The 25,555-nt window shown below is 38.1% G+C and overlaps 1 protein-coding gene across 12 annotated transcripts in view; it reads right to left on the bottom strand.

Moving 5' to 3' along the window:
- Positions 1 to 25,555, bottom strand: part of CEP128 (centrosomal protein 128) — a 378,971-nt gene that overhangs the window by 59,923 nt on the left and 293,493 nt on the right. For 8 of the 12 annotated variants that reach the window (XM_013058015.2, XM_004739134.3, XM_004739131.3 and 5 more), the window contains 2 exons: positions 13,939 to 13,988; positions 1,118 to 1,207 (listed from right to left, as the gene is read on the bottom strand). In XM_013058015.2, the coding sequence (XP_012913469.1) occupies positions 1,118 to 1,207; positions 13,939 to 13,988 (140 nt within the window). Of the gene's footprint in view, positions 1 to 1,116; positions 1,208 to 13,938; positions 13,989 to 25,555 lie in introns of all 12 variants that reach the window. The other 4 variants (XR_006604280.1, XM_004739137.3, XM_004739132.3 and 1 more) reach the window with 2 other exon arrangements.

Here is a 25,555-nt window from a genome sequence, read left to right as displayed (position 1 = left end):
ACGCAAATGACAACCAATGTAATTGCAAAGACTGACGGTCCCCCAAAAGAGATGTAGGCACAGTAGCTGAATAGTAGGGGGAGAAAGCCAGCAACCCAGAAGCCAACACACCGTATTTCTCCCCCAAGGATTTACATTTAAAAAAATAAAGTATATGTCTCCAGTGGTGAGGTAGTCATATATCAGCTGAATATGCTCTGAACTCATATGCAAATTACAGTGCAGTAGTGATTATGGCGTAATTTATGAGGAGGTTTGTGTCATGAAAACTTGTGGAAAACAATTGGGTATGTTTGCTTTGAGGGTGTGTATCTGAGTGTCACCAGACACAGCTGGCCTAATGAGACTCCCTGAGGCTGACATCTCCTCTGAATCCCTCAAGGACACACATCTTCCAGACTCCAGGTGGAGAGTATTCACAGAGAAACCCACTGTCCCAACCTCCTTCTTCCTGAATACATGATTCGCAGCACTTGGTTGCTGACTTTCAGGCATATCACAAGCTAAGTCATTACATGGTATGAGCAAACAGTCCACTTTGGGAATTAAATTGCTTACCGTTGAGCAATTCCAATAACTCACATCTCGATTTACGTGCAGTTATTTTACTCAAGTGTTCTCAGGAATTAAAGGACAAGGAACAAGTCTGAGGGGCTCTCTCATCCTCATTCCCATATTCCTTCTGTGGGCTTCTGTAGAGTTACCTCCCACTGTTCTATACTAAAGAGATAGACTGTAGATAGGGGTATCCAGACATAAGCAGAAGGCCTTAAAATAATATATTTGGCTGACACAAGTTAGGTTTTTCTTGCCTCCTCTTCAGTTTGACTAAGATTAAAACTATTATTAATCTCCACTTCCCGACATACAAGCACAAGTTACATAAGGGACAGATAGTTCAAGGATTTAAAACTAACCTCAGATTATTGGTACTTAGACCATCAATGGTACACTATTCTTAGTATCCAAGAAAAACAAGGACAACATAGTTTCTACTTACACTGCTGAGATACATACCTGAAGGGTGACTTATCCTACACGTCCTAAAATAAAGTAGATGTGTTTTGACTATTCAGTTTCAAATATCCTAAATAGTCCTTCCTATGAAATACTTAACTGCTTTTTCTTCAAAGTGAGCTTCATTCTGAATTTTCATTGCAGTCTGACTAGCATCTTCCCAACGTGGAGTTTTAAACAGTTGCTTTGGCTGTTTAAGAGAGATGTGAGTAAAGAAAAGAGTTGGAAAGCTCTATTATCTTAAAATATTTGAAAGCACTATAAATAGCCAGAGCTATAAAAATAATACTAATAGGACTATCATAATTTCTACTAAATTTTTAATTTCTGCATTTAGAAAATGATATCACACTGTGCTCTTAAAATGTTTTCCCCAAATAATTCCTTACCCAACTTAAATACATAGATTTTAGGGAAATCATTACTTGAAATTTAAAGCATTTGATTCTTTAGGATTATAGAGCTAAAATTTTTCAGGATTATAGAACTAAAGTATCCTCAAACTTCTTATTTTCCAATATCCTTAGAAGAACCTAATCATAAATTCCAAAGTCTATGATATGAAAGAATAAATAAGGTGAGAGCTTGCTAATGGATGCACCTGGGCGTTTTAGCCAGTCATGAAAGCTTCTTTTAACACTCACAACCCTACTTGTGGATAATGGAGCACTGATGTAATGTGCTTTTAGTAGTTCAGGAAGATCTGATTAGTCAAAATTATGTTTCCTTCCATTTGCAAAATTATTAAAAATCCTACCAATAGAAATGTATTCTTTGCCTCCCCCCACTCTAGTTCATCTTTTCAAAGGCAAACAATCGTGGGATGGAAAACCATTGAACTAGTTCATTCTAAGGCAAGGGTCAGCCATTCGAACCTGCCCCCTGTTTTTATAGGCTCATGAGCTAAAAATGGTTTTTACACTTTTATTTGGATAAAGAAAAATCAAAGTAAGAATAATATTTTATGACATGTGAAAATTACATGGAATTCAAATTTCAGTTCTCCTAAACAATTTTTATTGGAACACAGCTCACTCATTTCCTTACTTATTGTCTATGGCTGCTTTCATTCTGTAATGGCAGAGGTGAGTCGTTGGGAGACAGCATAGAGCCTGTAAAATTGAAAATATTTAGACTCCTGGCCCTTTACAGAAAGCTTGGCAACCCTCTGTTCTAAAGTGTTGATGTCCTATAGGAATTACTTCCTGCCTCACAGCGGGAGGTCACCCTATAGCAAAACAACCCCTGTCAGATTGTGGAAGGAGATAATGTGAAACACACTGACCAGGGGCAAGAAAAGAGAATAGGAACAGGAAAATTTTACTTAACTTTTAAACTTTAAAATAACATCAAAAAGCTTTATATGCATAAATACCTATGTCCTGAATATAAATCATTCCTCAGACCTCCTTTTTGTCCTTTTTTCCTTTTATCTATTATTTCTTTTTCTTTCCTTCCAATGTCTTTCCTCTCTCCCTCTCTTCCACTAACTTATTCATTTAATTAATTCATCCATTCATTCACATTTATTGAGGCAGACACTTTGCTGAGTGTTGTGTACACAGTTATCAACAAGAAGATAAGGTCTCTCTGCCTTTACAGACTTTACATGCCAAAGGAGAAGACAAAGGAGAAGACTCAAAAACTGTGATGGGGGACTGAGGGCAGAGATTTACTTTAAACAGGTTGGTGAGGTTAAGTTTCCACAAAGAGGTGACATTTGAGCTGAAACTCAAAGGATGAAAATGAGCCATCACGGAAAGAGCTAAGGGAAAAGCATTACGGAGAGAGGAAGTACCAAATGCAACCGTCCTGGGACAGGAAAAGGGTTTGCTTAATTTCAGGAGTAAAAGGAACAATGGTATGTGTGCTGTGCCTGTTAACAAAAACATCCTTTTAAAGTTCCAGTACCATAAACTCAACACTATTTATTAAAAGCTTATTATTTGCTGAAAATATGTTTTCATTTAATGCTCTCCCAAACTCTCAATAGGTGAATATCATTAATTTCATTCATTTTATAGTCCGAGAAATAGACTCAAAGATAGTAAACGTATTGAATTCCACATTGTGATTGAGCTTAGACTATAATCCAGGTCCATGTGATTTAAAGGAGTCTATTCTCTCAAAATCAAAATCTACGTTAAAAAAATACAAACCATAAGTGACTCTTAATCTCACAAAACAAACTGAGGGTTGCTGAGGGGAGGGGGGTTGGGAGGGAGGGTGGGGTTCTGGACATTGGGGAGGGTATGTGCTATGGTGAGTGCTGTGAAGTGTGTAAACCTGGAGATTCACAGACCTGTACCCCTGGGGATAAAAATACATTATATGTTCATTTAAAAAATAAATAAATAAATAAATTTTTTAAAAGCCCCACAAACCCTATGTATGTATTTATATATTTATCTATATAGATGATACCTTTTTTATTACCACTAGGGCTATATTTTTTGTGCGACAGAAGTTAGGGCTTACCCTGGAAAACCAATTCAGAGCCTCTTTCTCAAAACTACACATGCCAGAATAGCATTCCAAAACCTTATTTTTAACAGATGCCAGGTGACGGTGTAACAAAACACATACTATATCACAATAAAATTTCATGTTCCGATAAAAACCGTTATTTGTATCCATTTTTATAGTTATTTACCATATAATCAAAGGGATTATATTTTTGCCATATGCCTTTCTTAAGTAAGCTGTGACTGCTTCTGACTTCTGAGTCTCACGTTTGGCCAGCTGAAGCACACAGAGCCAATACCACAGGGAAAATCTCAAAGAAAAGGATAAAGAAAAGCAAAGATCTAAACTTAATTAGCTGTGATGCTATACAGCAAACTGGCACCTCTATTGTGCTGGTCTCCCAAGTCTTTCAGGTCTGGCTTTGCGAGTTCGATTCATTACTGAGCTCATAAATGGCCCCTCTCCCCCACACTCCTGTTTTACTGGTGACACATTTATTAGTTCTTTTCTAACAGTGAAATGAGAACTAGGGATTTCAATTACACCCAGAATGTAGTAAAGGCATGGAATCTCTTGTAAGTAATATTTTTCTATTCCATTTTAAGAGCAAATATAGAAGTACTGTTAATAGACATTAAATGTTATTTATTAGCATGCTAATAAGCCTGCGTACTTTTAAAAGTAAACATTAAACTTCTAACAAATTATATTTAGAAGACTAAGTGGCATGCAGATACTCTGGAAAGGGAATGCACTTCAGAATCAATTTTTAAAAACCCGTATCATCACTGATTATGATAAAAAGACAAAGATATGAGGAGATGCTTATTACTCATTCCTTCAGCTCATTTTAGGTTTATCGCTTTTTGCACAATTTAAAATTTATGCAAACGTTTTCAATGTTGCCTTTAATTTTTGCCAGAATATTTTGAACCTGGTTTAAAACTGAAATTGAAGAAGCCCAAGGAGGGCTTTAATAACAAATTTCTTTGGTCTGTTTATTTAAAACATGATGAATAAGCAAAAAGAAAAGGTGTAGAACGGAAAAAGGAAAATAAGCCCTTCTCCTTCCTAGAAGTATTTGAGATTACTGGATTGTTCATAATCTTGCACCAAAAATTAAAATCTTCCCCACATGCCAACAGCCACGAACACACATGTACTCTCTTTCTCTCTCTCGCACAAACACACACACACACGCGCACACACACCAGTTGCCATGTACATGAAAGCCTAGAGCCTATGGGTTTGTAATAGTTTTAAAGTTAATAGAAAAGCAGTGAGGACTTTCACTAATATTAATCCCCAGGATTGCCTGATTTATTTAGTACTTTCAACAAATCATTTAGCTTCTTATAGTCTTATAGTCTTTTTCTTGGGAAGATAAGGAGTGAGTTAGTATTTTATCATACTAAATACTGTGGAAGTTCTTTTCTCCATGACCTCTGGAGACATTTAAGTACAAGAGTACAGAAGACAGGGAGATTCTAGTCTACGCACTAGCCCGTCCAGCTGCTGGCTGAACCAGCTACGAATGTTTGTGTCCCTCCCTCCAAAACTCACAGGTTGAAATCCTAATCCCCAAAGTGACATCAGGATATGGGGCCTTCAGTAGGTGACTGGTCATGAGGGTAGATCTGTCGTGAATGGGATGGTGCCCTTAGAAAAGATTCAAGAATGTCCCATCTGCTCTTCTCCTGTTATGACCCAGGAAGTGGGCCAGATACTAAAGGCAGGTACCAAATCTGCCTTGATCTTAAGATTTCTTGACCTCCAGAACTAGGAGAAATACATGTTTCTCATTTAAGCTACTCAGTCAATGGTAGTTTTGTTACAGCAGCTCAAATGGAAGACACATGATTCTTTATCCAAAGTCTGAGGCCTATCCAGTGGTGTGACTGAGAAGAATAAGCAGATACACATAAAGGAGAGTGGTCTTGAAGTGATTATTTAAATTGCGACCCAAAGGAAACTACCCCAAATTGTGAGGTGACAGTTGACTCTTGAAACGTGGCAAAAACTCCCAGACAAGCTCAACACTACAAAACATCATAACATGCTTAGGTGGTTTCCATTTTTCCTGAGAAAACATAAGCTGTTCTTTCATCAGTGCCAGTGCTCATGAAGCCCAGAATTCAGACTCTGACAAAGGCACTAAGGGTTATTTTCTGGAAGTGTTGTTTTCACGGAGTCAACTCCAAAGGGTTTGGTATATGGAGACACATGAAATAAATTCCCCCCTTGTGGGAAAATTTACGAAATTTGTAACACACACTTGGCTCATTTAACTTTACCAAGTTTTTAGAAAACTTTGTCACAAAGTAAAAATTTGGGCACTTGAACTCAAAAATTACACTTTATATTTGTGTTTTAAAAATGTTTTCAAAGGGTGTCTTTTTTTTTTTTTTAAGAGGCTCTTGTAGACCCTTGACTCAAAGGAGACTCCTGAATCCTGAAGACTCATGCTTTGCATCTCTTTGGATAAACAGAACCAGACACATTTTCCTATTTCTCTTATTCTCCAAAGAAAATGATGTAGTCACTCAACGTCCATACATTCGGACATAGACTACTTACTTCACTTTCAGGGACTCTTACTTTCCAGTTTTATTGCCATAAATTTGGAACTAAAATTAAGTTACCAATTTTAGGTAAAACAGAGTGATAAAATTTAATGGCCATTAAAATTTCAAGTGGATTCGATTTTACTGAGCTTGGTACCCTGTTCTCCTGAGGCCTCTTGACATAGTAAATGGAAGTGTGCAAATCTAATTGGCTAAGACCCGGCTTGACCCTAATACGACTGTTAACATTTTATCTCTGTGGAGACCTCATACCGAATTTAAGCTTGGTAAGCTTCTTTACTTTTTGAGAAAATAAGAGATTTTAATGCGCCATTAAGTCAGTTAGTCCTCAAAGTGGCAGTGTTGCCCAATCCTCCATCCCCCAAGACACACCCATGTTTTGCTTGGTTTATGTCATTGCTTATAACAGTTTTTTTTTTTTTTTATATCATATATCAGAAAAAGAAAGAGAGACAAAGTGATTTGGCTACATCCCTGCATCTTGGGAAGAATATGTACCTCCGTACGTTTGATTTCTAGAGCTATGGAAGTTGTATTTTAACTCTCATGAGTCACCATAAGGAGAAGCATTATACTGCATTTTATCTTCTAGTTTAATAAACAATCAACCATAAGTTCTCAATTTATTCAAATTGGGATTTCTAAAAATGTACTTTAGTACCTCCCAAGCAAATCAGAATTTCTGGGGCAATTTAAGAATTGCTTAAATGAATCCTTCAGTTCTTCTAGAGAACCAGTGCGAGCACACAGCATCCGACTTCCCCCTTACTTTCCTTTCTAAATTAACTCAGGGATTCTTCACAGCCCCATCTCTGCATCTGTACCCATAATCTCTAAAATCCCCAAATCACTGGGTGGTTTGAAAATACAGGCTCTGGGCACTGTACATTCAGAAGAAGAAGAAATGACTGACAGCAAAATTACAGAAATTATCCAGTTGGTCTGTCATTAGCTCAGCTTACCACATGGTTGTAGAGCCAGAGGACTGGTCATCTACGGGGACTACTGAGATGCTGATGCATGATCCTGCTAGCCTCAACCAGGGCAATTTTTTTACCCACATCAGCTTTTTGTCTTTGGTGTTCTTCTTGCTGAGTTTATTTCCAACAATGGATCTGCCAAGTCTACACTGGAAATCTTTTTCATAGTATAATACCCCTATATTAATATTTATTAGATTTCCACAAGAACTAAGAAATTTCTGTTATATTTTCCCCTCAAACACCATGCTGTCATAGTTTACTCCACAAGTAGCTGAAATGAAGTAATGGCTGAGGAAAAGATTATCTTCTCCTTCTGCTCATTTCAAATGCTTTTGCCTGAGCACTACTAAGGTGACAAAAACAAAATCAAACACCTATCCCTCCTCTCCCAAAACATTTCTAAAAAATAAATCAAGTCCTTCAAATGGAAGGTTCCAGGTTATTTTTAAAACTACCTTGGAGAGAAATTAAATATAATTATGGGTCATCTGAAAAACAGCATGTCAGTGATGCCACTTTAATATCCTTCAAGGGCATATGTAGCTTCTGGAATGTCTCAAAAAAAATGTACATTACTTAAAAAAAATCCATAAACCCAATGTTTTTAATTAAATGAAGAATTCAATTCATTTCTAATGAAAATACTGATACAAAAGAAAGTGTCCAGAAATACTGGTGACATTTACAAATCCTACAACTAAAACGTTTCCTTTTCCCTCTTAAATAATGAGATTGATGTTCAAATTCAATCATATAGTCAATTTCATTATTGCCACAACGTAGCTTTTTTCACTGTTTCATTATATTTAGTAGCTATCCAAAGATGTAACACTTCCATTAGCATAATCTAACTAAAATCTGAATTTAAAATTATGGTTGCCCATGGAAAGAGCAAGGAGGGTCGGACAGAGGGAGAGGATGATTCTGGGAGGGCACAGGGACATTTACCACTTTGTCCCAGTATGCGGTGCCCTGACTGGTATGCAGGAGATGCAAACACATAGTGTGTGGAATTAATATTTATGGAAGACCTGCCAGGCACCAAGGTTTGTTTATGCATTTCTTATCCCAATTAATCCTCTTAATAGTCCTATGAAGTATTATTACTGTCTCCAACTTACAGATACGGATGTTGCTTTAAGATGACCTGAATATGGGGGCTCTTGGGTGGCTCAGTGGGTTAAATCTCTGCCTTTAGCTCAGGTCATGATCTCAGGGTCCTGGGATCGAGCCCTGAATCTGGCGCTCTGCTCAGCAGGGAGCCTGCTTCCCCCTTTCTCTCTGCCTGCCTTTCTGCTTACCTGTGATTTCTGTCTTTCAAATAAATAAAATCTTTAAAAAAAATAAAGGACCTGAATATGACTTAGTAAAACAGGAAAGTGAATAGAAAAATCATGTTCATAATCATCTATTTTTATCTTATTTGAAATAAAATGAAGTGAGATGACTGTAAGTCAACAAAGCGGGGAGGGGCATAAGTGTTTTCCAGATTGTCCGCTTAGTGACTGTCGTAGGTAGTGATTTGCAGCTTTTTGTGACTAGGCATGATACTCTTGTGGTGTGATTTGCATTCTGGGGTTTGCAAAGCAAGAAACTGATGGAAGGTGAACCAGATAGGTTGGTACTTTAAAAAATGAAAACAAAAAGCAATAGTAGCACCTACCATTAACAGTCATCACAAGAAAGATGACAGCCACTGACTGTCATCAGTCAGTGAGGAAATGGATTATCTTTTGTGTCTATTTAAAATGTTTCAGCTGATCTCAGAGCAGCTTAATAGAGAAGGGATTTGTTTGTTTCAATGTACCTCAAACCCTTATACAAATAGGACTCTGGTGTGGTACCACATATTTAGAGTCAAAGACAATAAATACTCTGTTTTTAAGAACAGTGCACAATGTAGCTGCAAATGAATGTCTTACACACACACACACACACACACACACAGACACACACACAGAAAATATAACCTCCAGTGAAGAATTTTGGTAATTACCAATTGTATTATAGAAATCACTGTCAAATATGTTTCTCTCCACTGTTTGTGATTCCTTTTATGATTAAAAATATTCTCCTCGCTGCTGCCTGCCTCCCTCATCATTATATCCTCTTTCTTTGCCACTGATTACTATAACCTGTGCCAAATTACTCACTTATTGACCTTTTGGTTCAATACTACCTTTAAAGAAGGAGGGGGAGGGGCACCTGGGTGGCTCAGTGGGTTAAGCCACTGCCTTCGGCTCAGGTCATGATCCCAGGGTCCTGGGATCGAGTCCCGCATAGGGCTTTCTGCTCAGCGGGGAGCCTGCTTCCTCCTCTCTCTCTCTGCCTGCCTCTCTGCCTACCTGTAATCTCTCTCTGTCAAACAAATAAATAAAATCTTTAAAAAAAAAAAGAAGGAGGTGGAATAGAGCAGGATAGAGTAAAGGAGGGAGTGTGAAAGCGGGTGTGTGCGTATGTGCATACACAGGAATGCTAGAGCCTAGGAGCCCTCTTCTCCCAATGTTTTTAACAGAAAATGACCTGTAGGACAAGGATGGTTTTTGTTTTTTAATGGGCAGAACTTCTGAAGACCAGAAACAGGTGCTAAATCAGAGTCCAGTAGGTAGTATTCATTTGTTCATTTGATCAACAAAAATATACTGAGTCCCTAACTATGGGAAGGCACTGTGCTAAATAGTAAGTATTTGGGAATATGAAAGACAAGAGTGACTGCATAGGTATGATAGGAAATTGCCACTTACTATATGGTAAATTTTAATTTTAAAACTTAAGCCCCTTAGCTAGGGGGATTCAAGGATTTATTTACTCAGTTTTATTGTTTTTCCTTTGAAAGATGCTTTGCTACACTTTAGTATGCCCTCCTAAAGTTTTTTTCTTTATGTCTTAGACTGCTTTGCAAGATATTCATCCTTAGCTTAAAACTTAAATGTGAATGTTCCCTATGGTTCTGGCCTGTTTTCTTCTCTTTATTTTACATATTTCCCCTGGGGCATCCTCACTGCTCTTATGACTTTTTTTTTTCCCCCAAGGTAAGCTATACACCCAACGTGTACCCAACGTGAGTTGGATGTAAGTTATACGTCCAACTCATGACCTCAGGATCAAAAGTTGCACTCTCTCTCCATCTACCGAGTCAGCCAGGCATCTCACTCCTATGACTTCTAGTATCACCTATAAGATATGGAGACTAATCAGCTGACAACAAAATCTGCATGTCCAACTCGCACACCTTCTGAGCTCCAGACTCATGTGGGAACGCTCTCCTGACACTGCCAGCTGGATGTTTCAAGGACCCAAACTGAAAATATTAAAAGTTGAACTAATCAGCTTCCTTTTCTCTCACTGACTAGCACAACCATCCATGAAGCGGCCCCATCAAGAAATCCAGGAGTCATTCTTAGCCCCTTCCATTTTACTTCCTAACAACCAATCTCAAGGTCCCGTGGAATTTTAGATCTTAAAATACATTAAGAAACTACCCACTCCTCTTCGTGCTCTCTCTACCACCCAATCCAGGTCACCATCATCTCTTGTCGAAACTCCCACAAACATCTGCTTAAATGGTCTCTCTGGTTTTAATCTTACCTTCCCCCAGTTATATTGGACTTTATAGCCAGTTAGTTACCCACTTAAAAAAAAAAATGAAGGGGACGCCTGGGTGGCTGAGTTGGTTAAACAGCTGCCTTTGGTTCAGGTCATGATCCCAGCGTCCTGGGATCGAGTCCCACATCAGGCTCCTTGCTCGGCAGGGAGCCTGCTTCTCCCTCTGCCTCTGCCTGCCACTCTGTCTGCCTGTGCTCGCTCGCGCTCCCTCTCTCTCTCTGATAAATAAATAAAATCTAAAAAAAAAAAAAAAAAAAAATGAAGATTTGAGGCAGCTGGGTGGCTCAGTCAGTTAAGCTTCTGGGTCAGGCTCCCTGCTCAGTGGGGAATCCGCTACTCCCTCTCCCTCTACCCCTCCCCACCGCACTCTCTCCAATAAATAAATAAAACCTTTTTTAAAAAGTGAAGATGTGATCATATTGTTCTCTTGCTTCAAATTCTTAATTCTTCAAACTCTTGCTTCAAACTCTTAACTGGTTTCCCACATACTAAGAGTAAGGGTCTTCCTATCTCCTTCACACTGCCTACAACTTATTTTTACTCCAAACTTGCCAGGGTTAACTCCGAGTTATCATTTCAATATTGGCTTCCTTTGGGAAATCTCGGTTGGTCATTCTACTCCATCTTACCCAACCCACCACCTTCAACCTCTTACGCTTCCACCCAACTTATCTTATATGTCCACCAAATAAAGGCAGGTGTTCTTATTATATGTTCCCACAGTGACTTGCACATCCCCTCTATTATCTAATCCCCTCTAATAATATTTATTATTATATAACAGATACCTTCCCAGGGCAGGAAGGCATCAGTAGAAACAGCTTGCCTTTGTATCCCTAGCACTCAGTATAGTTAGTGCCTTGCCCAGAAATAGTGCTCAACAAGTATTTGCTCAATGAGTATATGAAACATCTTTTATTTGAAGAAAGCTGGAAAGGGTATAGAGATAAACACCCCTGATCCTCAAGGAAGATGATATTAAATACAGAATGTCTGTTATACATAATTATATGATGATAATGAGTAAATAAAACTGACTCCAATTTGGATACATGGGGATTTGTTAACATTGTAAATTGGAATTAAATATTTAGCTCTCCCTCCTAGGATAATCTAATCCACACTAAACACTTCTGGAAGACAGTTTTATGATTTTATATTAAGATGAGAAAATGGGCACAGCAAAGTTAATTGAGGTACTCAAAGTTGCCCAGAAGCAGAGCCAGTATTAAAATTCAAAGTCATCAATTTCCAGTCTTTTGCTATCATTTTTTTAAACTGTTTTGTCTTTCACTCCTTGAAGTTCTACTGTGTGATTGTAGGACTTCAACCTAAATACCTCTTTTTTTTTTTTTTTGTTAAGATTTTATTTATTTGACAGAGGGAAAGAGAGCACAAGCAGGGGGAGCAGCAGGCAGAGGGAGAGGGAGAAGCAGTTCCCCTGCTGAGCAGGGAACCTGATGCGGGGCTTGATGCCAGGACCCCGAGATCATGACCTGAGCTGAAGGCAAATGCCTAATGACTAAGCCACCCAGAAGCCCCTCAACTTAAATACTTTGATAGTCTTCTCAAAACTATCACCTGTGATATTTATAATACGAATACAGAAATTCAGGAATATAGGTCGTTTCAATGAATTTTTCTCTAGTGTTAAAATGAAAGGTTTTCTGTGCTGTGTCTCTGCACTCTTGTGTACTCTCAGAGGTGTCAGTTTCTTTGTTCTTAATAGACTATTAGGCACTAATTGTCACTACAAAGTGCCAGCACTGAACTTTCCTGCTGTTGGACATCATACTGGATATTCTACATCTATCAGTGCCCACAGTTAGTTGGCTGGTGCATTCTATTGCACTCGCTGGACATTTTGGTAGGAAATGCTGCCAGTTCTTAATAAATATTTGAGAAGCAAGAGAGGCTATTAAATTTAACAGGATTACTGGTTCCAACATTTGTATTGTGAGAGAAGTAAACTCAAAAAGGTTGGTGCTGTCATTTCAAAAGGCCATATATGTACTATCTACTCAGTAAATTCGTTTACATGTGTTATTCTGGCAAATATAATGCATAATCAAAGTGCTTCTGAAAGACTTTATTACCTTTTCAATATATACATTTGGTATACATGGAAGCTTTGCTTTTCCTGATTCTGATATTAATTTCTCAGACATAGACACAGTGACTTGCACTTGAGATTTTTCCTAGCCCCAGAGAGGACCAACGAGGGCTATTTCTTTTTAACCTGACTATAGCTCGAGCTATTAAATAAATCCAATCTGTACAGAATTGTGGCCAAGACATGCCACTTTTATTAGGGATATGGAACTATCTTCTTCTTCATTTTTAGATCAATAATAGAATTTTCTTTTAACAAATACACCATTAAATAAAAGAATCCCCAATTATAGAACATTTCTCTCATTCTTTGGGCTTCGCTTGACCCGTCCTTCATTTGCCAGAAGCAAAAACCTCTACCTCTAAAGCATTCAAGGCAGCTCATTTTATCACTCTCCAGTCCTGCCTTCCAGCTTCCACGCCCAGGAAGAACTCTAAATGTCCAAAGTATTTACTGTTCTTAATCCCCAGCGTGACGTTAAGTGAATTGGTTCTGTCATGTGAGTATAACTGATTATGTTTCCCCTAATAAAGACAGACACTTGAGTTACCCATCTGCAAGTGAGCCCAATGTAAAAGGAAGAGAGAACCACCACTGTCAGATGCCAAGTTAACATCACTTGCTCATACCATGGAACTGTCAATTAAAATTCTAGAGTAATCTTTCAAACACAATTTTCTAGTCCAAGAACTATGTGTAAATCCACAGTGAATTAAGAGGCATACAAGGTAAAGTCTTAAGCTTCATGTAGGTGTTAATATTCTTGGTTGGTCATCGGTAGATGACATTCACAGAGCCAGAATTCTCTTGACTTTCACTTGAAATGCAGATTCCAAGAGTTCATCCTCATAGATCAGCCCTGTTTTTGGGGGAAATGACTTTGCAAAGATGTTGCTTTCATTTCTTAACTCTGCGGTTCCTATTAAGCTATACCATGGAATAAAGATTCCTTTCAAGAGTAGCAGGGGGGCTGACTTGGCCTCCTGCTTTAGGAGATTATAAATATTCTCACACACTTCTAAAAGGAAGCAAATTCTAACTTGGGCTTTAACATTCTGACATGTTTTTCACTCTATTTGTCAGTGGTTTGAATGTGGTAACAATAAAGGCTAACAGGGTAAAAACAAATGCTTTTATCCCAAGGATAAAATTCTGTTGGAGAATTTACCTGCAGAGATTCCATTTCTTCATCTTTTCTGTGGGTCTCCTCCAGGAGATCTATAAGAAGAAAGCAAAATGCCCATCAAGATAACATTGCCTCTTAGTATCAAACTCAATTTAGTCAGGAGTGTGTAAAAACTGTTGCCTGGAAAGAGAATTTAATGTTTAAGTGGGAAAAGGAATGTCAAAGAAATGCCCTCTGATCCTAACAGAGGAGATGGGACAGAGATCTGGACTCTGCCAATCCTGAGCTAGCTGAGAAGCCCTGGGAGGTCTGGACTCTGGTGGAGGTACCAGAGAAGAAGGCCAACTAATTTACAAATCCAAAACCATATCAATATTTTAGGAATTTGGCCCACTGTTTATATAACTCTGAAGTAACACAAAATTTTCTTTAAAAAAAAAAAAAAACTTCCTTTTCTCTTTAATGAAAAATTAGAAACAAACCATTTGCTCCTAAAATAAGCTCCCAAGCCAAACTCCGCCTCCAGAGTCCATTTTTATAACCAGATTAAAACATCCTGGAATAATGGGTGTTATTAATGGAAGTAGAACACCATCTTCACTGTAAAGGCATATTAATTATCATTTCACGCTGAGAAGGTGGGAAGCACTAAAGCTACATCTGACCAAGAGCTTAGCATCATCTCAGGGAAATTAGCAGCTAGAAGCGAAGGTAGTCAACTGAAGAGAGTTCTGTCTATATGCATGCATATAGCCATGATATCTTGGTGCCCTACATTAATTTACAAACTTGCTATAAAGGAAAATATATTTGGCAAGCACAATTTTCTGCCTGCAGCTATACCACCCTGTGCTATGATCTTATTAGATCTCACAAACCTAAAGAGGGCTGGGCTGAGTCAGAAGTTGGATGAAAACAGGCAAGAAACACCTACAGCAGTGCACATTAATATGAGCATTTGCCTTGCTCTGTGATTGATGGAGCTCACCAAGAGGCTGTGCTGCATAAAAGGAAAATATAACTTACAGAAATTCAATATATATCTCAGAAAGGCAAATGCAAATGTTTTTAGCAAGTACTATACTACATACAGCAGGAAGCAATACTATGTGAGTAGCCAAGGCACGCGGCTATAGGTCATAAGTGAACAGGCAATACGCTGGAACTTAGGAGAGCTGGCAGATGGTAGGACTGATGGCGAGTCTGCATGGCTCATTCAGCTACAGAAGGGTCACATAAAATTCCATCAAAACACGATATACTGGGATTCAGGAGAACAGGTGATTTTTGCTCCATATCCCATAGAAGGGTGGACTTCGGCTCCCAAACCTCCCCTAATGAGAGTTAGGTCTATAAAGTTGAGAGGAGAAAGTCAAAGCATTAGGCTGCATTTTAGAAGGGGTCTTTGGTTGGCATAGCAGATTCTTTAGCTACACAGAAACCAACTTGGGGGTGGCAGATTGTTTCAGTGCCTTCAAAAATTCCTCACCCTGAATCCTTACTCATATGCATTGTGACACTGCAGCTGCCGCCTTGAGGAGGTCACACTCATCTACTTTCTACATGTCACCTCTGGCCCAGCCTCCTGACTTGACTGGCTAAACAGACTACAGCAGAATCTGTGCCCAACTGCACTGAGAGTTCAAGAGGCCTTGTGCATTTCACTTCCCCACTTGGAACTCTCTCATCACCAAAGAACAAGGCCAGGACAACCTGCTGGATGACAAGGGACTCTTCCAACCTATGACACCCTGCAGTTTGTCTTAACTGGCAGCTAGCCAACGCCCAGAAGCACAGCTGTTAACTGGCTTGAAGATGATTATGGATGACTCAGAAGGGGAGCTCAAGAGATACCAAACTGCCCAGTGAGCCCAGGGCCAATCCCAACTCACAGAATCAGGACCTGTATACATGGAATTGGGGATGCTTTGGTACCCAGCACTTGCTAACTTATAGCAACCATTTGTTAACTGTACATGAAGCATTCAGAATTTATTAGAGGGACGTAAGAGTAACTAACAGATGCATGGGAAAAGAGGAGCCAGTTGTTACTCTCTATAGAGTAACAACTGATCTTGAATGGTAGGAATGTAAGTATCATGAACTAATAGGCGTTTTATCCTGGTTGCCTCTAGTCTTTGTGTCACTCCACTCTGGGTGAAATTCCAGAAAGAGAAGTGCTCATGAGCTTAGCTTAGATCTCTTGCCTACTGACTGGCTAGGGGAAAGGATGGAGCACTTCCACTGATAACCCCAAAAGGATTAGATGAAGAAGAGAAAGGATAGTTTCTAAATGAAAGACCAGGGAACTGTTAAAAGAAGAAGGAATAGGCACCAGACAGGCTAAAAACAACAGTTTCAGTAAATTGTGTCTTTGGCACAACTCTCTTGAATAGTCACAAGATGTAAGATCACTACTGTGTCCCTATGTGAACATGGCCATTTTGATTCACTACTTCTGGATATTAGAAGGTTCTCTGAGCCAGGCCCCCTGTACTGAATTACATCGTTTAATTGTACACTGGACTTGGAGTGATGGATAGTAGGGTCCACTAACCATCAAAGAAAACTGATCTTGTTCCTCCAAACTTCACTTGGTACATCAAATACCAAACACATTTGCTAAAACATAGCAGATAAATAATGGGCACCGCATCTCTTGTACAATCAAACTCAACTCACAGACTCAATAAGATTATAAATGTAAAGATATATGAAGGTAAAGATGTTCAGTTACCCTCAGAATTTCATAGAATTACTGCAATTTAAAAATTATGTTCTCAATTTCTCTAAATATATAGAGGTTATGCTGTTTTTCCAAAAAGGCTAGTACCAATTGGAATGCTTAATTTTCAACAACTGAACAAAAAAACAAAAATAAAAACAAACGATAACTGGCATTTTAAATATAGAACTTCTAGACTTTTGGGAAGGATGGTAGAGTAGGAGAACTCTAAGCTCACCTCATCCCACGGCTACCACTAGATAAGGCCCACATCAGTGTAAATAACCCAGAAGATGATACAAAGACTGGTAGACCAGATGTTTCACAGCTAAATGTAGAGAAGAGGCCATGTGGAAGAGGATAAGAAGCACAGAGATGCTGTTGGGAGCTAAATAGACCCTCAGACTGTCCTCAGGAGGGAGGGACTACTTGGGCACAAAGAGGGGAAGGAAACAGACCGTCACAGCAGGCACTGCAGGCATAGGGAGCCCACACAGGGGAGAAGAAACCCCTGTGACATTTGACTTCAAAAACTAGAGGCGCACAATTTCAGAAGTTCTTACAATCAGTGTTACTTAACACCTGGAACTTTAAAAATAATCACCCTAAGCTCTGGGAGAGCCAGGAAGGTGAGAGGAAACTGAGTCTTTACCCTTAAAGAGACAGCACAACAAAGGGCCTTGTGGAACTACAGCCCAGAAGCACCAGTCGGAAAAATTCCTGGATATATGGGAAAGAGATCTGTTTACTAATGTCAGCGAGTGAGCTGGAGAGGCAGGGATCATTGGGCAGCTTCTCTAAGAAGAAAAGAGTTGATGGGCATCATTTCCCCTCCCACAGCCTCCAGCCTACACACACAGACACCTGTGTGAACCACGAGGTGCCAATGCTTACTACCTAACTTGCTAGCAGCATGCCCTGCAGACAGGAGCTGCCCCTTCCAGCTAGGCCTCAACTCAAGCCCAGAGTAGGTCCAGACTGTCCTGCTAACAACACAGGGACTAAACCCTGTACACACAGGCAAAAATTGGTAGAATTCCCTTCTGAAGCCACAAGCTTATATTAGCCTGGTTCTTTCTAGGCTGTATTTTTCTACTATGCCAAAGGAACGTGTACAACAGCAAAGCTGGTGAAGAAGAAAGCAGAGCCAAGAGACAGAGTAGGCTGAGGACAAGACTGACCTTTGCCTGAAGCCCGCATAACTTGAATTTTGAACTCTCTTCTTTCCCCCCCTCCATCTCTTCTTCTCTCCCTATTTTCCTTCCTTTCTTTTTTCCTTTCCATCTTTCTCTTCCTTTCCTCCCTCCCTTTCCTCCTTGCTTGTACTTAAATTAGGTTTAGTTGGATTGCTGTCAGTTTTAAAAGTCGCTGGTAGTCCAGCTGTATGGAGCTTTCTTATCTTTATTTGGAAACTTGGGAGAGCTCAGAATTGACAAGAATGTTCTATTTTACAGTGAGCGCTTCATTCTACAATAAATCAAGACATGAGGCTCAAAGAAGGCAAATGATTTGCTTGAGATTCCCTCGTTAGTCTAAAGCCCCAGCTAGAGCTTTGCTCTCCTTGCAATCCTAGGGCAATCTTCCTGCCATATATATCACATCCTGCTCTCATTTTTAACTCCCTTAATTGTACCTTCCTTAATACTATTGTTTTTAAAAATGCACATGTTTGTATTCCTCTGATTTCCTTCAGGAGTTCTCTGATGTCAACGATCGGGGCTCCAATGTCTTCATATCCATATCCTTCCTAACTACTACCTCTCTACCTTTGCTGCTTAACCTGGATCCCCCAAATTGACTCCTCTACATCACTGCTCTATGCAATTGTTCACTTGTTAGGTCCCTTGTTTGAATGCATGCCTTTGGGATGATGAACAGGGTTATTAAGCTGTGCTGGTAAAATATGGCCACCGGGCTTTGCTGAGAAGCAACTACTTCGCTGCAACCACAAGAGCAGAGAATATAGGTGAGGCCTCTGGACAGCTGCAGTGATAGAGGCCGGGACCACAGAGTGTGATTAGTGCATCTCGTTATAATGAGCAATCTTGTTTGTTGTTTGGTCTTACCGGCTTTAGAACGAATGAATGATCAGCACGGAAAAAGTGGAAGGGCTGCCCTGTTCCCTTGCTCACCACTGGCATGTTCCTGTTTTGCTTTATTATTCTCTGGTTTGCTGTTCAATACAAACAGCAATTCAACTGCCTTGCAAATTGCTGTGGCTAAATGTGCTTCCATCAACATGAGTTAATGAAAGATTTTTCTTTTTTTCTTTTTTTTTTTTTTTGGTGAAAAGGGCAGCAGTTCTGCCTATTTTCCTTGGACTGGCTCCAACTCTTTAAATAAGCTGATACTAACTCATTAGGACATAGAGCTATTAGAGTAAAAAATACCATTTAAAAAAAAACAGGCTATTATGGATGAGAATGGGAAAATCCAGTTGTGTTGTTTTGTTTTGTTCCACTTTGCATTTCTCTGGCACATTCAGGGTAATATATCTTGACCATGTTTTTGGCTAAGATGGTCTTGTACTACTTTCTTCACAGTTTTTGCAACTAGTGGTCTGGCTGTTTAAGGAGGTTTGACACTTTTTTTATGTTGATTCTGGTTCCTGGTAGCCAAGAAACAGATAGGTTGTTTGTTTATTTGCTTTTAAAAGGAGAATCATGTCAGGCTGTACATGAGCAACCCATCTCTCTAGCAACTTGACCCTTGACAGAAAGGTTGGAGATCAAGTTTAGAAATGAGTAGATTTTCTCCCTTAACCTTTACTATAAAATATCTTCACCCGGCTGGTCATGGACAGAAAGTTATAGAAACAAGGGTTTCAGACACAGCAACATGTATAATTGCAGCACTGGACAGAGGAGCATTGACAGGAGAATATGGCAAATTAATGATTACAGAGAAAAGCATTTAACTCCTGGCTCCTATACCTCACTTAGTAATCAGTGCTCATATTCAGTATTACTCTGTGTCCTGCCATTTACTTAAAACAATAGGTAGTGTAAATTCTCAAAAGAAAGTAAGCTTTTTAAAAAGTAAGTCTGTGGCCCCCTGGGTGGCTGCATAGGTTAAAGCCTCTGCCTTCAGCTCAGGTCATGATCTCAGGGTCCTGGGATTGAGCTCCGCATCGGGCTCTCTGCTTGGTGGGGAGCCTGTTTCTCCCTCTCTCTCTGCCTGTCTCTCTGCCTACTTGTGATCTCTGTCTATCAAATAAATAAATAAAATCTTTAAAAAAAATTACATCTGTGTCATTCGTCTTTGTGGGGTGCAGTTGTGGTATAATAAAGTTAATCAAATAAAAGAGTACCTTACAACCCTTCAGAGGTCATAAATGATGGACCTAGCCTCCCATAGTTGTATACTAGAGACATTGGCTACATGCTAAGAACCAGGACCAATTTATCTTTTTTTCTTTTTTGGCTTCCTAGTTATTAGAATCATTAATATTTTAGGGACAGAAGGGACCACTGAAATAACCGCATCCAAGGGTTTTCAATGTTTTTTTTTAAAACAAGTAGAATTTTTTCTTATGAATAAATCATATACACTTTCAAGTGTATACGGTATATAAATAAATACTGTAATTTAAATAGCTGAAAGAAAGCTTCTCAGTTGAAAGCAGAAGGAAGGACCTGGGGGCCTGCCTGCTGGGGCTCTATACCTAACCTGGCATCACCCCCTGTGGTGCCGCAGTGGAGCTATAAAGCTCCAAATTATGCTGATGGGAAACCACTGATATAATCCAAATTCATCACAGTTTATAGATGAGGAGTTCCTGAAGGGCCAAAGCCTCTGTCAGTGTCACACAGCTAGTGAACATATGTGCATGAACCCAAACCCAGGGCTTCTAAACTGAATCAGGATCCAGCACTTTTTCTCCTGAAAAATTGACTCTCCTCCTTTGCTTTTCAAGATGTATTGAAATGTCATATTATTCCAAATTCTATCATAAATGCTTACACATCATCCAATGCCTCCCCAAATTGAAAGAAAACTTTCCTAAAGCAATTTGCGTACCAATAATCTGTGAGAAGACCTATAGTTAGTTGCTCTGCAAAATGAAATTCCTCAAACCTGAGAGAAGACATCAAAAGATGTGGCTTTGATGGAAAGCAAATACGTAGAACATTTGAAAAGGCAGTTGTTTTTGGCAAAGTGTATGCATCACACAATGTACAGTATATCTCACAAAATAAAACAACAAAAATCTGTGAAGAAGATGCCAGATGGCTGGCAGCTGAATAGTTCCTTTGCTTAATATAATATTTATTAGCAAGCTTCTTTTTCTGTTCTGCTATACTAGTATAGGTAAATATTTTAAGTGAATAATAATATAATTGCATATTAGCCAAAATACCTTAAAAATAATCAAATGTGTTATTTTAAAATATATGTAAACACTTAAAATTGTGTCTGATACATAGTAAAAATAATATATACATTAGGTGTTATAATTATCTTAAAAATTACCCTTTAGCAGTATGCCTGCTAAAGTCAGAAAAATGTGTGAAAAATGATCAGTTACATTTAAAAAAAATAAGCAAAAAAAAAAAAAAAGCCCTCAAGTATACTACTTTAAGACTCCATCTATGATTGGTAGCTACATTATTTAGAACTCTTCCATATCTACTGCCACCCACTGGTACATATCTGGATATACCACAATGAGTTAAGAGTTTTCTCATGGAATGACCACAGAAAACACACAGATCAAAATGAAGAACAACATTCAAAAAGTATGGCTATCCTCTGTGGTTTGTTTCAGACACTGAAACAACATACTGGTCTACGGATGGAGCCCAAACAGTCCAATAAATGAAAGGTTTACAATCCACTGTCTGTCTTGGGTATGTGGTAAAACATCCAAATACAGGTACTCATGTTTTATTTGATGTCCATTCATTTCTGGTGAAACTTTCCATCTTGACCACTACAGAGATTTAAAACCTCTTCTTCACAAAACTGATACCCTATAGAAAACAACACAATAATCTACCCAATTCCATCTCATTCTTGGTGCTGACTTGGAGAAACCCCAAGATGTAGAACAAAACGTTCTGACTCAGCCACCTATTAAGACTTTTATCATTTGTATTAGCAACACAAGCAGAGAAAGTAAGAACATATTCTTTAATAAATAAATCACTGTTCTAAATTGTTTTGCTCAGTGGGACTATATGTCACAATTAGCAAAATAAGAAAGAGAAGTTTATAATGAATTGTAAATACCACTCCAAAAATAAGTTTCATATGTTCATATCTAGCCATAAAATCATGCTTCTTTCTTAAATTGTGTTCACTTATATAAAAGCTTGGCTTTTATATAAATTCCTTAGGTTGGAAGGCAGTTTATCTTAGACCCCATTTTGGTTCTAGACTCATATGGTGCAAGTAAATATGTAATTTTGGGCTTACAGAAATCCTAGGTTTATGACTTGCTCTTCAAGCATCTCCTGTTTATGGAAGTTACAAAAGTTTGTGCTGGATTCTTGATGCACCTACTACTCAGCAAGGCATTTCAGACTCCTAGGTCTACTCTACATCTACTCTAAATATGACAGACAAAGTTTTAGAAACCAAATTATTGAGAGTAAATCTTGAAAACAGTGAGAGAGAAAAAGTACTTTAGTTATGGGGGAAAACAATTAGAATGTTAGTGAATTTCTCATTAAAAACCATACAGGTCATAACACAATTTTTAAATGCTGGAAGAAAAGAACCAACAACTTAGAATCCCACAAGCAGTGAAAATATCCTTCAAGATTGAAGGTGAAATTGAGACATTCTCAGGAAGAAAAATTAAAGTAAGTTGTTATCAGACCTATGTTAAAACAGTGACTACGGTAGTTATCAAAAAAAAAAAAAGAGAGAGAGAGAGAGAAGAGAGAACTAATTAACAAAAAGGGAATCTTAAGAAATGAAGAAAGAACACAGTAATAGAAAATACACATAAATCAAACAATTTCCCTCTCCTATTGATTTTTAAATTAAGTTTGATGCTGAAACAAAAAATTGAACACTATCTGACATGGTTCTAAATGCATCTAGAGGAAATATTTATATTATATATTTTTAGATTTATTTATTTTTTTAAGTAGGCTGCCTGTCCAACATGAGGCTTTAACCTCCGACCCTGAAATCAAGAGTTGCATGCTATGCCAACTAAGCCAGTCAGGGCAAAAGAATATGAAGAAAGAAATTTTTTATACTTTAAACTGGTAAAATGACAATGCCAGTAGACTTTGATGGCTATATATGTACAATGTAATGAGTAGAGCAACCACTAAAAGAACTACACAAAGAGATGCACTAAAAACACAATTGATAAAGTGGGATTCTAAAAATACAACAAACAAACAAACAAAAACCCACCTGCTAAATAACCAACAGTAAGGGTGAGGAGAAAAAGCAGAGAAATAAAAAATACAGAAATAAGCAAAGATGGAAGACTTAAGTCCTAACATATCAATAATTACCTTATATGAAAATAGTCTAAATACACCAATTCAGAGATAGAAATTGCCAGATTTGAATGACATCTCTGCCATTAATCTATGACATGATCTATGGATGATATGCTATCTATAAGAAACTCATTTCAAATACTAAAGAAGAAAAATCACATGATCATATCAACTTATGCATAAAAATCTACCTGATAAAATTCATAACACATTCAAGATTAAAAAAAAAAAAAAGAAAGAAACTCAGAAAAAAAAATACAAGGGAATTTTCCTCAACCTAATAAAGAGCACCTACAAAAACCCTACAACTAACATTATACTTAATGTTAAAGAAAGATGAAAGAGGGGATGTTTTCCCTTTATTATCAGAAATACGGTAAGAATGCTCTTTCTCACAATTCCTATTCATCATTGTTTGGGAAGACCTTTCTAATGCAACAAAACAAAGAAATAAAAGGTATACAAATCAGAAATTCTTTACGAAAAGAAAATGCAACTACAGTAGCTAAAAGAGTTTTTAAAAAGACGAGTAAACTGGGAAAAATCAGTCTATTCAATTTCTAGGTTTATTATACAGTTATAGTAATCAAGACTGTGTAGTCTTTGTGGAGGTATATATACAGGGATTAATCAAACAGATAGAGAGCCCAATTACAGAAAATGGAAAACAGATTAGTGGTTGCCAGGAGTTAAGGATGGAGTCAGGGAGAAAGGGAAGTCAGTTTGGCTACAACAGGCAACATGAGGGATCTTCATGTGGATGAAAATGTTCTGTATCTTGACTATCAATGTCAATACCCTGGTTGTGCTGTTATACAACATTTTTGCAAGATATTTCTATTGGGAGAAAATGGGTAAGGGGACCTTTACATATTATAGGATCTCTCTCTCATTTTAAAAAAAATTTTATTTATTTATTTGACAGAGAGATCACAAATTGGCAGACAGAGAGGGGGAAGCAGGCTCCCCATTAAGCAGAGAGCTGGATGCAGGGCTTGATCCCAGGTCCCTGAGATCATGACCTGAGCTGAAGGCAGAGGCTTTACCCACTGAGCTACCCAGGCACCCCTATAGGATTTTTAGATAGTCTCACAACTCCATGTGAATAGGAAATTATCCTCAAAATAAAAGTTTCAATGAAACTACTGTTATTTAGCATAGTACTGAAAGTCAAAGTCATAGTTATCACACAACATAAAGAAATAAAAGTCATACAAATTAGCAAGGAAGTAAAATTTTCACTCTTAGCAGATGACATAATATTCTATATAGAAAACTCGAAAGAGTCCACCATAAAACTGCTAAAACTGATAAACAAATTCAGTGAAGTCACAGGATAAAAAATCAACATACAGAAATTACATCAGTATTGAATCAGTGGAATGAGAAATTAAGGAATCAATCCTATTTAAAATTGCCCCCAAAACAATTAAGATACCTATGAATACACTTACCCAAAGAAGTAAAAGACCCATACTCTGAAAACTATAAAACACTGATGAAAGAAATGGTATATGAAATGAAGACATGGAACATTTCTTGTTCCTGGACTGGGAGAACAAATATTGTTAAAATGTCCAAATTACGGGCACCTGGGTGACTCAGTCAGCTAAGCAACTGTCTTTGGCTCAGGCCATGATCTTGGACTCCCAGGATGGAGTCCTGCATAGGGCTCCCTGCTCAGTGGGGAGTTTGCTTCTTCCTCTGGTCCTCCCCCTCTCGTGCTCTCTCTTTCTCGATCTCAAATAAAGAAATTTTTTAAAAAAATGTCTATATTACCCAAAACAATCTATACATTCAATGCAATCCCTACCAAAGTACCCACAGCATTTTTCACAGAGCTAGAACAAACAATTCTAAAATTTGTATGGACCACAAAGACCCCAAATAGTCAAAGTAACCTTGAAAAAGAAAAGCAAAGCTGGAGGCATAACAGCTCCAGACTTCAAGTTATATTACAAAGCTGTAGTAATCAACACAGTATGGTGCTGGCACAAAAGTACACACAGATCAATGGACCTGAATAGAAAACCCAAAAATGAACTCACAATTATATGGTCGATTAATCCTCAACAAAGCAGGTAAGACTATCTAATGAGAAAAAGGCAGTCTCTTTAACAAATGATGTTGGGAATACTGGACAGCAAAATGCAAAAGAATGAAACTGGGACATTTTCTTATACCATACACAAAAATAAATTCAAAATGGATTAAAGATGTAGCTGTGAGACTTGACACCATAAAATTCCTAAAAGAGACCAAAGGCAGTAATTTCTTTAATATTGGCTATAGCAACTTCTTTCTAAATATGTCCCTGGAGGCAAGGGAAAGAAAGCAAAAAATAAAGTGTTTGAGCTTCATCAAAATAAAAAGCTCCTGCACAGTGTAGGACACAAAAAAACTAAGAAACAACTTAGGGAATAGGAGAAGATATCTGCAAATTACATAACTGATAAAAGGTTAGTAT

Source organism: Mustela putorius, unplaced genomic scaffold, assembly GCF_011764305.1.
Source record: "Mustela putorius furo isolate JIRA1106 unplaced genomic scaffold, ASM1176430v1.1 tig00000129_pilon_pilon_pilon, whole genome shotgun sequence".
Lineage (NCBI taxonomy): Eukaryota > Metazoa > Chordata > Mammalia > Carnivora > Mustelidae > Mustela > Mustela putorius.
The sequence above is the reverse complement of the archived record's forward strand: the minus strand, read 5'-3'. Positions and strand labels throughout refer to the sequence as shown.